Source organism: Syngnathoides biaculeatus, chromosome 22, assembly GCF_019802595.1.
Source record: "Syngnathoides biaculeatus isolate LvHL_M chromosome 22, ASM1980259v1, whole genome shotgun sequence".
In the NCBI taxonomy this organism is placed as follows: Eukaryota; Metazoa; Chordata; class Actinopteri; order Syngnathiformes; family Syngnathidae; genus Syngnathoides; species Syngnathoides biaculeatus.
In genome coordinates, this window is record NC_084661.1 from 7,402,881 (window position 1) to 7,415,174 (window position 12,294).

A 12,294-nucleotide genomic window follows, 5' to 3' on the forward strand; every position below is an offset into this window, starting at 1 on the left:
AAGATTTTGTATCTTAGCAATGTTGAAAGATTACTTTGGAAATCGAGTTGGGTACAATTAGTTATGTTGAATATGTAATAGTGTAACTAGTTCAGTTACTTTTGCAATGTGATATCATTAATATGATATCAATAGATTCCTTTCAATTCTGAAATAATTTATCAACAGGAGCCTTACATTTTCCCATAAAAAGTGAATTACAAACCATATATTTATTGCTACTTCAAATCATAAACTTGATGAAATCTAACTGAAAAAGTTACGTGTACAAGATGGAAAACCATGTTGACATCATGACAAATGTGAACAATTTAGACATCCTAAGTGAATGCGCCATGTGCGTGTTTTCTGGCAAAAGTACGTCGGGTGCCATTTGTGAAGCAACTCAGTCTAAAAATAACAGCGTGAATGGTGTGAATTTAACATATTTAACATCATATTTATATTTAAGATTCATGTCGTTCACATTTAGATTTGACATTTGGGTGTAACATCTATCCATCCATCCATTTTCTTTGGCACTTATCCCCAGGAGGGTCCTGGGTAGTGCTGGAGCCTATCCCAGCTGTCAACGGGCAGGTGGCGGAGTACACCCTGAAGTGGTTGCCAGCAAATCGTAGGGCACATGGAGACAAACAGCCACACTCACAATCACTCCTAGGAGCAATTTAGAGTGTCCAATTAATGTTGCATGTTTTTGGGAGCAAATCGGAGTGCTCGGGGGAAATCCACGCAGGCATGGGGAGAAGATGCAAACTCCACACAGGTGGGCCCGGGATCGAACCCAACGCTTTACCAGCTGACCCACCGTGCCGCTATGTGTGTAGCATTTAATATTTACCAAATATTGTTCTAAATGTCACTCGAAATTGCACCTAGGTGTGATTGTGAGTGTGGATGTTTGTCTCTGTGTGCCCCGCGATTGGCTCGCAACTAGTTCAGGATATTCCCCGCCTCCTGCCCGTCGACAGCTGGGATAGGCTCCAGCACTCCCTGCAACCCTCGTGAGGATAAGCAGCAAAGAAAATGGATGGATGTTCTAAATGTACAGAATGGTGAAATTTTACAGCATTTTTTCCCCACATGTTTTGATGCTAAATATGACCAAATTAGTACTTTTGGGCATGAGCAGCTTCGCAAACAGCACCTCACGGAAGCTTTATCCCATCATTGACTCATCACGCGACACCTATCTGGAGACGGGAGACATCTGTATCCACCAGAAGACTTTGATTTTGCATCCGGGTATGGTGGAGCACAGCTTTGTGATCGTAATTCATTGGCGCTCTGGAAGGCTCATTGCTGCCACCCGTTGTTGTGAAATCAGGGTAGCAGTGGACACACACGCTGGTCTCAGTGGGGCTGGACTCGTCTGACGGCTCAGCAGCACAACTCGCGCGGAACATGAAATCTGTTGGTATGGGTTGAGCAATCAATCACACCCAAAAGAAACTTCATTGTCAACATCAGACTAACCTGCGGAGCTCGGACCCAGTTGGCCTCCTTGCAGACAACTTCCACGGCCCTTTTTGCTGACCACTTGGTCAGGGTCCCTTTGGGCGCCACTTCTTCTCCTGAGGAATACGACCAATGCGAGGGACAGGCTAGATAGCAGAAGCCCAATGCACAATGCGAGCAGGACGTAGAGGAGGACGGTAGGGTCTTCCAAGGCCGTTTGGACTGAGGGTACTTGTGAGGTCACCTTTACAAGGAGGTTTTTAGAGGTCGCTGGACCTGATTACAATAAAGGGCAATTCAGTTAAAAATTGTGGATTAAAGGGAATGTATTCAAAAAATCCCACAAGATGGCGCTAAAACAAAGATTGTATATTATATTACTGGCATGCATATATCGGAAAAAAGTACCTTGTTTATTATACATACATGTTATCTATTGAGTCTCTAACCCTATCCCATTTTTGTATTTGAAATTATAGTAAATCATTTTAAATGTTTTGGTTTGAAATTGAGTGTTAATATTTTAAATGAAATTCTTGAAACATCCATGCATCCGTTTTCTTAGCCGCTTATCCTCACGAGGGTCACGGGGAGTGTTGGAGCCTATCCCAGCTGTCAACGGGGTGGAGGCGGGGTACACCCTGAACTGGTTGCCAGTCAATCGCAGGGCACATGGAGACAAACAGCTGCACTCACAATCACACCTCGGGGAAATTTAGAGTGTCCAATTAATGTTGCATGTTTTTGAGATGTGGGAGGAAACCGGAATGCTCAGAGAAAACCCACGTAGGCACAGGGAGAAGATGCAAACTCCACACAGGGATTGAACCTGGGACCTCAGAACTGTGAGGCCAACGCTTTCCAGCTGACCCACCGTGCCGCCCAGTGTTGAAACAATGTTGTTGGAATAAATTTAGGGTCTATATAAATGAAGGGGAGGAGGTGGCAAATTTAGTCTCATCCAGGGCGTCACATTTACTCGGGCCGGCTTTGCCGAAAAAGAAATGCAGCAGTCCACGGGGTGATCGGCTTGCCGTTACGCGTACCGTACGTGTGCTGGCAAGATGACGAGAGGCAGCCCACAATGCCTCCGACAACTCAGTGCACGGTCACACTACACCCACATTTCCAACAAATGAATGACCTTAGCTGTTTGGTGGTGGTCGGTGGGGCTGTAGCCACAGAATGGTATCCGTGCTACTGTCCAACTACTCCCGGGCAGCTGTGGTTACACTAGTAACTTACTCAGAAGTAAAAGAGAGCGATTGAGGGCTATATTCAATGGTCCTTGAGATATTTTGACCAAAGAATGTTACAGAGATCTTTTTATGACACTGGGGAATATCTGTAGTCTTATTGAAACGAGTTATTCACGGGATAGTCATCGCAAAATGAGAGCTTTTGAAGTAAAAGATAAACTCTTTACTCACTGTGGCAGTGTTGGGCGCAGTCCGCTGGATGTCTACCACAAACATCAGCACACCTCACACATTTCCTTAGAAGCCCATCATAGTAGTGGCCAGCCAGTGTTTTACAATCTGCTAACACTAACACAAGTAGACGCACGAAGTGAATAACAAGAGCGTTTGAAGTTAACGACCCCGTAAGGACCGTCAAATAACAGCTTGAAAATAATTTGGATGGTGCTCTTCCTTGTATCAAGGAAAAGTTGTGGCCCTTTACTTTGTTACGGCGGGTTTTATTGTTCTATTTCACTATTGGACCAGCCAGGACATCTTTTGTGCAGTGTTAGCTTTAACAATAGCATTTTATTTTACTGCAAGACATGACCCTGCTGCAATTTAACAGTGATTGCAAACCGCCATTCAGAAGCCTAATGTAAATAAAAAAAATGAATTAAAAAAACACCAAATTTGTTACTGTTGTCTTTAATGCACATTTGATTTACTTACCACAGTATTTGGTGCATTTGGTGATGATCAGTGGTTGTTGACACATTAGTTTGCATTGCATACATTTTTTAACCAAACTGTCCCAGTGCTGACCTGCAGGGCAATTGGCACTCATTGGGGCTCATTACCTAACAGTGAGAGATACATACCAATGGTTACAAATACTGTATATTTCTATTGACTGGTCGATGAAAGCTGGAGAGATTTTTTTTTATTATCATTATTATTATACTCAAGATAAAAGGCACAGCAGACAATACAGCAATTTTCTTCACAGACAATCGTTTTCTCCTAGATTGTAGTACCAGACTGACCTGTGAGAGGCAGCATAGTGCCACAGAGCATCCAGACTTGCTGGAAAATGCTGAGAAGAAGAAAGCGCTAGACGAACAAATGAAACAAGCAAGTTCTTGTTGTTAGCTTGTAAGTGCTTGTTTTTTTTCTTTTATTATGGTTAATCACGTTGGTGACACATTATAGGGTGAACTTCGACAATTTGTGGGGTAAAGGGATTGAGCAGTCACGTGAATAGCAAAAGTCCACAAGTAATTAGCGCCTGACACCCCCCCCTCCCAAAAAAAAAAAAAACGTGTCAAGACTATCACCAATCATTACCAAAATAAATGTGGGCATCTCTCCTTTTGCCTACTTCAACTTCTGAAAATATTAAAATGATTGGCTCAATATTTTGGATTTAATGGACATTTTGCAACCTTTTTGTTCGGTGGTGTCCAGTGAAATACATGCGTGCCTTGACAGGCTAGGGTGGGGCATCAAACTCATTTTGGGCACTGGCCACAATGCAATCACGGTTTCCCTCTGAGGGCCGTTACATCTGTAAAATCATAAGTTAAACGTCTCATATTTACACATGAAATATATGAACTCGTTTTGGAATCAGAAATCAAAGGTAATGGGTTTTTCCAACTTTTGTTCATGTTTGCTAACACAGAAATGCTTGCAACATCCCACGTTGTCATTTACATGACAATTTGAAATTTTTCGACAGAGTTTGAAAAAGAATCATGGAAGTTGACACACGTAATTTGCATTCACGGGCCACACGAAAAAATCATATGGCGGGACTGATCTGGCCCCTGGGCCCTGAGTTTGACACCTATGAGCTAGCCCATCCCAAATGTATAATGTATTTACTTTTATTGCAGTAATTATTAATTCCTGTCCTAGAGAAATATGTCTTTTGTGTTCTCAAGCACAGTTGTCTTCGCTCTAGTAAACACGGAGTCAGCCAGCTGTGAAAGACCCCCCCCAGCCTTGTTCTCGTGCTTATTAGTCACAACCTGAGGGAGGGCGGGGAGCGAAATCATATCTGCCTTTCTGAAGGTTTGTAAAGTAATACACAATATGTCAACTTTTGTGATTACTCAAAAGCCTGCCTGGTTACGCAAAAATCTGCACTGAGTTTACGAGACAGACTAGATTTTAAAAATCAATTATCATAGATCTATTTATCGTTTGGCTCTTTGAATGATCTCTTTTGGGATGTTTTTTTTCCCTCCTTCCTATATTGCACATGTAGAGTACAAAACAAATCAATACACGACAGGTTATAAGATAAATAAAAAAACAAAATGATTGCAGCTGTTGATTTCATCCTTTGATACGAAGTAATTTTTCCCCTGTTGTTCAATGAAAAGAAATAATAATAATATGATAAGTTCATGTGAAAAAGAACTAAACAATAAATAGATTATCTTTGATGAATGACAAAAAAAGTTATCCATGTAACTTTATAAGCTTATAAAATTTAATATACATGGTCCTTGAGATATCGATAGTTTAATAATCCCATTTCCCCTGTTGTTCAATAAAAAGAAACATCATAAATTCATGTGAAAAAGAACTAAACAGTAACTATCTTTGATGAATGACAAAAAAGTTATCCATGTAACTTTATAAGCTTCTAAAATGTAATATACATGGTCCTTGAGATATAGATACTTTAATAATCCCATTTCCCCTGCTGTTCAATAAAAAGAAATAAATATGATCAATTAATGTGAAAAAGAACTAAACAGTAAATAGATTATCTTTGATGAATGACATAAAAAGTTATCCATGTAACTTTATAAGATTCTAAAATGTAATTTACATGGTCCTTGAGATATACATACTTTAACAATCCCATAAGTGAAATTATGTTGTCACAGCAGCAATATTTACACGTGTATATACAAGCATATCAATAATATACGAACAAAGAACATTTCATTTCAACTGAAACAAACGTGAAATGAGATTTTGTAAGAAGGAAGATGTTGCAAATACTTAATACATGTCGTCATACATGTAGTTGAATTATGCTTGAGTAATATTAGTACAATGAGTGGAAAGTATAATATTAACGATGATTTTTACTAAGTGATCATCACAATGTTTGGTCTTACCTGAGGAGCTGAAGGTGACTGCTAATCCTTGTTTGAAAATGTTTGGTTGAGACTAGTCTGGCTCAGCCTGGCAGATGATTTGGTTACGGTCTCTCGGTGTGGGCCGGGACTTCCCCTGTGTATGGACAGTAAACGTTTGAAATCAGCAATTTGGTGGAGGGTTTTTTTTTTTTTTAAGCGCCTAAAGAAACTGTCCTCTGCTGTGATTGAATTTAATATAGTTTGATGTAAATCATAATAACAATGAAATCAATTATGTGGTTTCATATTAGTTAAAATATTAGCATTTAAATCTCACATACACCAAAAGAAAAGTCTCAGTCTCACCCAAAAAAAAAAAAAAAATCAAACTTCAAGATTCACCCAACTATAAAAATAATAATGATAAAACCCTCACTGCTGGGACCAGTTAATCTGGGAGACAGAAATGTAGCACCAACAATCAGAAACCTTCCTTTCACACATACATGTTGTGACTTTTTTACTTCACACATCCATTTTTTGTCACATTGAAAAAAAAAACCATCTGACACATTTTTGTCTGTTCTTTTTCTCATTTTAGTAATTATTCTTTTGTGTTCGCATTTTTAACTTTTTAGAGGCCTGAGTGAGAAGTTTTTAGTTGTATGAAAGATTTTATGGGTGATTTTTTTTTTTGTGCATGTGCAAGAATTTTGGTGTGCAGTATGTGAGAGTTTTTTTCTCAGATTTTAACTTTTTTTTCTCTTTTGGTGATGAGAGTTTTATAGTGACTCATCCATCCATCCATTTTCTTCGCCGCTTATCCTCACGAGGGTCGCGGGGAGTGCTGGAGCCTATCCCAGCTGGCAACGGGCGGGAGGCGGAATACACCCTGAACTGGTTGCCAGCCAATCACAGGGCACATTGAGACAGACAACAGTCGTACTCACAATCACACTTAGGGGTAATTTAGAGTGTCCAGAAACCGGAGTGGCCAGAAAAAACCCCACAGGCACGGGGAGAACACTAACACTGTAAATGTGCAATTTCATTGTTAACAATATGAGAATTTGCATTGCCCGTAACAAAACTTATTTCCTCAGCAATTGATAAAATTGTGTAGGGGGAATTCCGCAACATGTTTCTTTCCTTCTTAGAGGACACTGAGCATGAGTCGTATCGCTGCATCACTTTCTGTAACTAGCGATGACAAGTCAACTCTGAGACCACGAATAGCTGTCACGCCGCTGTAATAGTTACCAAAAAAAAAAAAAAAAATTGAAATACCCCACATCCAGTGTCTTGTCTGGGATGACGGTATGAAACAAATGCAAATTTCATTTCAAATGGTTACTAATTTAGGGAGACATTTAAATAAGAGGTTCCCGTATTGACATATTCTCACATACTGGAGCCCAGCTGTTTAGAACACACCGGAAAGTGCCTGCTAAAAAAAATGTTTTGTTTTTTATAGCAAAGCACTCACTGGGAACAGCTGGGCCTGCCATTGAATTACAAAGTACTGTTTGAGTACATCACCTTAAATGGATGTACAGTATAGAAGCGCATACAGTACTTGCTAGTTTGCTGATAATTCTCTAATTAAAAAGCTGTTTGAGGATAATTTTTAGATTGCTCTGCATATTAATCAATAGTCTGGCTCTACTGTGATTTATATATATAAATACTAGTTTAAAAAAAGTATTTATTATAGTGCAATATTGTCAGGTATCATCAAAATATTGTTTAAATATAATTTTGTATGTCCCCATATATGTGTGCAAAACAGTTTGAATCAAAAGTTCAAAAATCGAAAGGAGCTATTTTATAAACTTCTTTCAAAGCCTGGAATCCCTGATTATAAAAACTGCCGGTGGTTTGTTGATATTACTGTAAAGACAGTAAAAAGGAAGCCTACTCATTACAGAAAAAAGTGCAGTACTGTAAATAACAGCGTATTGGGCAGACTACACGACTTCTACCAGCAGATGGCGATATCTTGCAGTGATTAAAACTAACCAGCTCAGACGTAAACCCAACAGTACTATGCCAATTATGAATACACATTAGAATCAGAATTGTCTTTATTTTCCAAGTATGTCAAAAGTACACAACCAATTTGCCCCGGTCACTTGAGTGTGAACACGTTTGAGAGATTGAAAAAGTAAAAATAAACTAGTCTAAATTCCCAGAGTACCTTGCACAATTGTCAAAAAATATAAATAAATAGATGTTAAAAAATATATAGGCAGCTCTTTATCGTACTGGCCTGTTTACTTTACATTTTTAATGTCATATACTGTGAGTAAAGGAATCTTGAGTAATGTTAAGGTGCTGGATATTAGTAGCAGTTGTTTTTGTTTTTTTTTTTTTGGAAGGGGGGGGGCAAAGATATAATAGAGCTATTTCAACAATAAAATATAATCAATGTTAAACTCAGTCAAGCATGGGCTGCTTATCCAAACCAAATACCGAAAATGCTGTTGACTAATCTGCGCATTGTGCAGCAGCGCAGCTCTTCTTAGGTTTGATGGGAGGATTTTGTGTTCCTGTGTAATCTGGTTGCTGCTTGTGTAAAACCATAATAGAAAATCTCAGTTTAGACTATTAGCTTTATTGTAACATGACAAACTATTTGTATACACTATTTTCCCCGAACATTTCCCTTTTAAGCTTGGCGGTTAATCCTCGCATATATACACATATATTGTATATTCATTCATTAATTTTGCTATTTCTCCCTGTCTTCAAATTCGTGGTACAGGCGCACATGCATGGCCGGTGACGTCGAGACGAAGGTTGTAAACTGAGCGTTTGACAGGATGAAAGGTGTCTCAAAAATCCTGGCATTAAACATGTGCATGCGAGATCAAAGCGCATCTCCTCGTGATCACACGGCAAACCACAAGGGCATCTGGGCTGGATCAAACAGATTTGTTGCATGCTGCTGCAGTCTCATTTTTGGACGCCAGCATTATAATGCCTTTGGAAGAGTGTTGTTGTTGGGTTTCCCAGCATGTGGGCAAAGTTCAGTCATCAGGGATGGGATGTAGGGATGGTGGTGGTGGGGACTTTTTTTGTTTCATATTTATTTGGTATTCTCATCCTGCTTGCCAAGATCTGTTTGTTCTTCGTCATCATATTTACAAAAGAGACAAAGAGACTGCTGTTAATCAATATGTTGAGTCTGGAAGTGTGTCCATGACGACCAGGATGTAACTACAGCTACTGTCCCCCCTCCCCCATCTAAAGTAAGACACTTATGTGGGCGAAAAGTGTTACATGGCTGATATAAGTGTACATGGTCAGTGCAGCTTCTATTTTAATATTACGTAGTGAAAATTAGTGCCTGTCACGAAGACAAAATGTGCTAATCTAAAGCTGTGCTGGAAAAGGTGTCGTTTGGAAAAAGAAAAACCAAAACCAAACGATGATTCATTTTTATTGTATAGGGTCTACCTGAAAGTGGTGACAGAGAATAAAGACCTTGTTAGCCAGGCCAAGCAAAATTTCAGTTTGATGAAAAAACAAAAGGTTTGGTAAAAATTTGTATACAGATATTGCAGATTTGTAAGCCACTTTTATGTTGAGCTTTTAGAGAACACAAAGTTAGTTCAGTGAAGTAAGTTGTTGTGGTGCAAGGCTGCAACACAGCAAGTAGCACTTTGGTCTGTTAGAAGAGATGCAGTGGAATTAAGAGCAAGAAGAAGAGGCAAGCAAGGTTCCCAACTAATTTTGAGTCTTTTGTATGTTCTCTTTGTACAGTATTTTTTTTTTTTTTTTTTTGGCTGCTCTGAGTGTATTGTTTGAAGGTTTGGAATGACTGTGACATCAATGTTAATTTCCGTTAGCCCATCTATGTTATTTGGTTTTATGTGTTAGCATTAAGCTAACAGAATTATATGGTTTGATTGAACATTTTGGTCACGTTTCTCCATATTCCAGTCTTGCTAAATTCTCTGTGACGGGGAAAAGGAGCTACTAAGACTCAAAGGGGCACAATCCAGTTCAGTTCGGTCTACTACGAATATCTGTGCTACCCTTCCAGCTCTTTTCATCTGATTGTGTTCAATCAGTGCTTTCCAATGATGAAACAAACACTGTGTACATTTTGGTGCATGATTTGAATAACGCTCCCCTATTGGGCTCTCCAGATTTTGCGCCTGCCACTCAGTAAAAATTTCTTATTAGTTTTCTGTCAAAAACTAATTCAATAATGATACTCTTTAACCAAAACATGCGGCATTCAGTTACGCGCTGCAGTGGGCTCGCATTGCTCTCAAATTACTCTCTCAACATAACTTACAATGCATATACTGTAGTGTACATCTTTGCCTGTGAGCTGTGATCAGTTTCCTGACATCGCACTTCACTGCCTCTTCTTCCCTCTTGATATTTGGTCTTAAGAAGTTAACTCGAGACGTTCGGTGTCATTTTTGAGAATGTTAGCCTCATCTCCATCCGCTCAGCGGCTACAATCGGATAGCGCAGCCACAAGCACGACATTCATGACCTCATCACACTCGCTCGGCAGAAGGAGCTGTGAGTCATACTCATAGGAGCCGCGCAGCACGGAAGAAAAGGGGAACGAGGTTCACTGACGCGTGTAACGTGTCAAACTAGCTCACCTTCATATACATGCTGGAGAATATCTGAAGTATGGATGCAACAAAGCATGCAAATCATTCCGTATTATCATTTCATCTTGCTTTCCTTGCAAGTAGTGGCCACTGGCAACAGGCATCTCTCTATTTACAAAAATGTATTTTTTGCATGATATTAAATTCAAGGGTACCGTCAATATCAGTTGGGCATCACCTGTTTGTAACATGAGATTTTGACTTTCAGCCATCTTGATTGTGGAGGCTCCAGCTCATAAAATTACTCCTTGTTCTTCTTTTCCTTTCAGCTTGTCCCGTTAGGGGTCGCCACAGCGTGTCATCTTTTGCCATCTTAGCCTATCTCCTGCATCTTCCTCTCTAACCCCAACTGCCCTCATGTCTTCCCTCACCACATCCATAAACCTTCTCTTTGGTCTTCCTCTCGCTCTTTTGCCTGGGAGCTCCATCCTCAGCACCCTTCCACCAATATAGTCACTCTCTCGCCTCTGAACATGTCCAAACCATCGAAGTCTGCTCTCTCGAATCTTGTCTCCAAAACATCCAGCTTTGGCTGTCCCTCGAATGAGCTCATCTCTAATCCTATCCAACCTGGTCACTCCGAGCGAGAACCTCAACATCTTCATTTCTGCCACCTCCAGTTCAGCTTCCTGTTGTTTCTTCAGTGCCACCGTCTCTAATCCGTACATCATGGCCGGCCTCACCACTGTTTTGTAAACTTTGCCCTTCATCCTAGCAGACACTCTTCTGTCACATAACACACCAGACACCTTTCGCCAGCTGTTCCAACCTGCTTGGACCCGTTTCTTCACTTCCTGACCACACTCTCCATTGCTCTGTATTGTTGACCCCAAGTATTTGAAGTCGTCCACCCTCGCTATCTCTTCTCCCTGTAGCCTCACTCTTCCCCCTCTACTTTTCTCATTCACGCACATATATTCTGTTTTACTTCGGCTAATCTTCATTCCTCTCCTTTCCAGTGCATGTCTCCATCTTTCCAATTGTTCCTCTGCATGCTCCCTGCTTTTCACTGCATATGACAATATCATCTGTGAACATCATGGTCCAAGGGGATTCCAGTCTAACCTCATCTGTCAGCCTATCCATTACCACTGCAAACAGGAAGGGGCTCAGAGCTGATCCCTGATGCAGTCCCACCTCCACCTTAAATTCCTCTGTCACACCTAAGGCACACCTCACCATTGTTCTGCTGCCATCATACATGTCCTGTACTATTTTAACATACTTCTCTGCCACACCAGACTTACGCATGCAGTACCACAGTTCCTCTCTTGGTACTCTGTCATAGGCTTTCTCTAGATCCACAAAGACACAATGTAGCTCCTTCTGACCTTCTCTGTACTTTTCCACGAGCATCCTCAAGGCAAATAATGCATCTGTGGTACTCTTTCTAGGCATGAAACCATACTGTTGCTCGCAGATACTTACTTCTGTCCTGAGTCTAGCCTCCACTACTCTTTCCCATAACTTCATTGTGTGGCTCATCAACTTTATTCCTCTATAGTTCCCACAGCTCTGAACATCCCCTTTGTTCTTAAAAATGGGAACTAGAACACTTTTCCTCCATTCTTCAGGCATCTTTTCGCCCGCTAGTATTCTTTTGAATAAGTTGGTCAAAAACTCCACAGCCATCTCTCCAAATTGCTTCCATACCTCTACCGGTATGTCATCAGGACCAACTGCCTTTCCATTTTTCATCCTTTGTAGTGCCTTTCTGACTTCCCCCTTAGTAATCATTTCCACTTCCTGGTCCTTCACTCTTGCCTCTTCAACTCTTCCTTCTCTCTCATTTTCTTCATTCATCAACTTCTCAAAGTATTCTTTCCATCTACACTACCGGCACCAGTCAACACATTTCCATCTCTATCCTTAATCACCCTTACCTGCTGCACATTCTTCCCATCTCTATCCCTC

The 12,294-nt window shown here is 40.4% G+C and overlaps 1 protein-coding gene and 1 long non-coding RNA gene across 4 annotated transcripts in view; one reads left to right on the forward strand and one right to left on the reverse strand.

Annotated features, from left to right (window-relative positions):
* Positions 1-149: 149 nt before the first annotated feature.
* Positions 150-5,860, reverse strand: LOC133495806 (tumor necrosis factor receptor superfamily member 13B). 2 transcript variants are annotated; one of them, XM_061810772.1, is made up of 5 exons: positions 5,780-5,860; positions 3,372-3,499; positions 2,889-3,005; positions 1,477-1,734; positions 150-1,411 (listed from the first exon to the last, which is right to left on the reverse strand). In XM_061810772.1, the coding sequence occupies exons 2-5, from the start codon at positions 3,484-3,486 to the stop codon at positions 1,179-1,181; spliced, it is 723 nt and encodes a 240-aa protein (XP_061666756.1). In that variant the 5' UTR covers positions 3,487-3,499; positions 5,780-5,860; the 3' UTR covers positions 150-1,178. The 2 variants fall into 2 exon arrangements, with proteins under 2 accessions (XP_061666756.1, XP_061666755.1); XM_061810771.1 differs by lacking the exon at positions 5,780-5,860 and adding an exon at positions 3,686-4,283.
* Positions 3,737-12,294, forward strand: part of LOC133495808 (uncharacterized) — a 25,905-nt gene continuing 17,347 nt past the window's right edge. The window contains exons 1-2 of one of the 2 annotated variants that reach the window (XR_009793662.1): positions 3,737-3,794; positions 4,586-4,715. This is a non-coding gene — a long non-coding RNA (uncharacterized LOC133495808). The remainder of the gene's footprint in view (positions 3,795-4,585; positions 4,716-12,294) is intronic. The other variant, XR_009793661.1, reaches the window with a different exon arrangement.

Excerpts from the sequence above, each read along its gene's own strand:
- LOC133495806 (XM_061810772.1), bottom strand. The coding sequence starts at position 3,486 with ATGAGTGCCAATTGCCCTGCAGGTCAGCACTGGGACAGTTTGGTTAAA. Across the intron at positions 3,006-3,371 it reads CAAATGCACCAAATACTGTG|TGTTAGCAGATTGTAAAACA; the intron begins GTAAGTAAATCA and ends TACTTGTGTTAG. Across the intron at positions 1,735-2,888 it reads CTGCGCCCAACACTGCCACA|GTCCAGCGACCTCTAAAAAC; the intron begins GTGAGTAAAGAG and ends TATTGTAATCAG.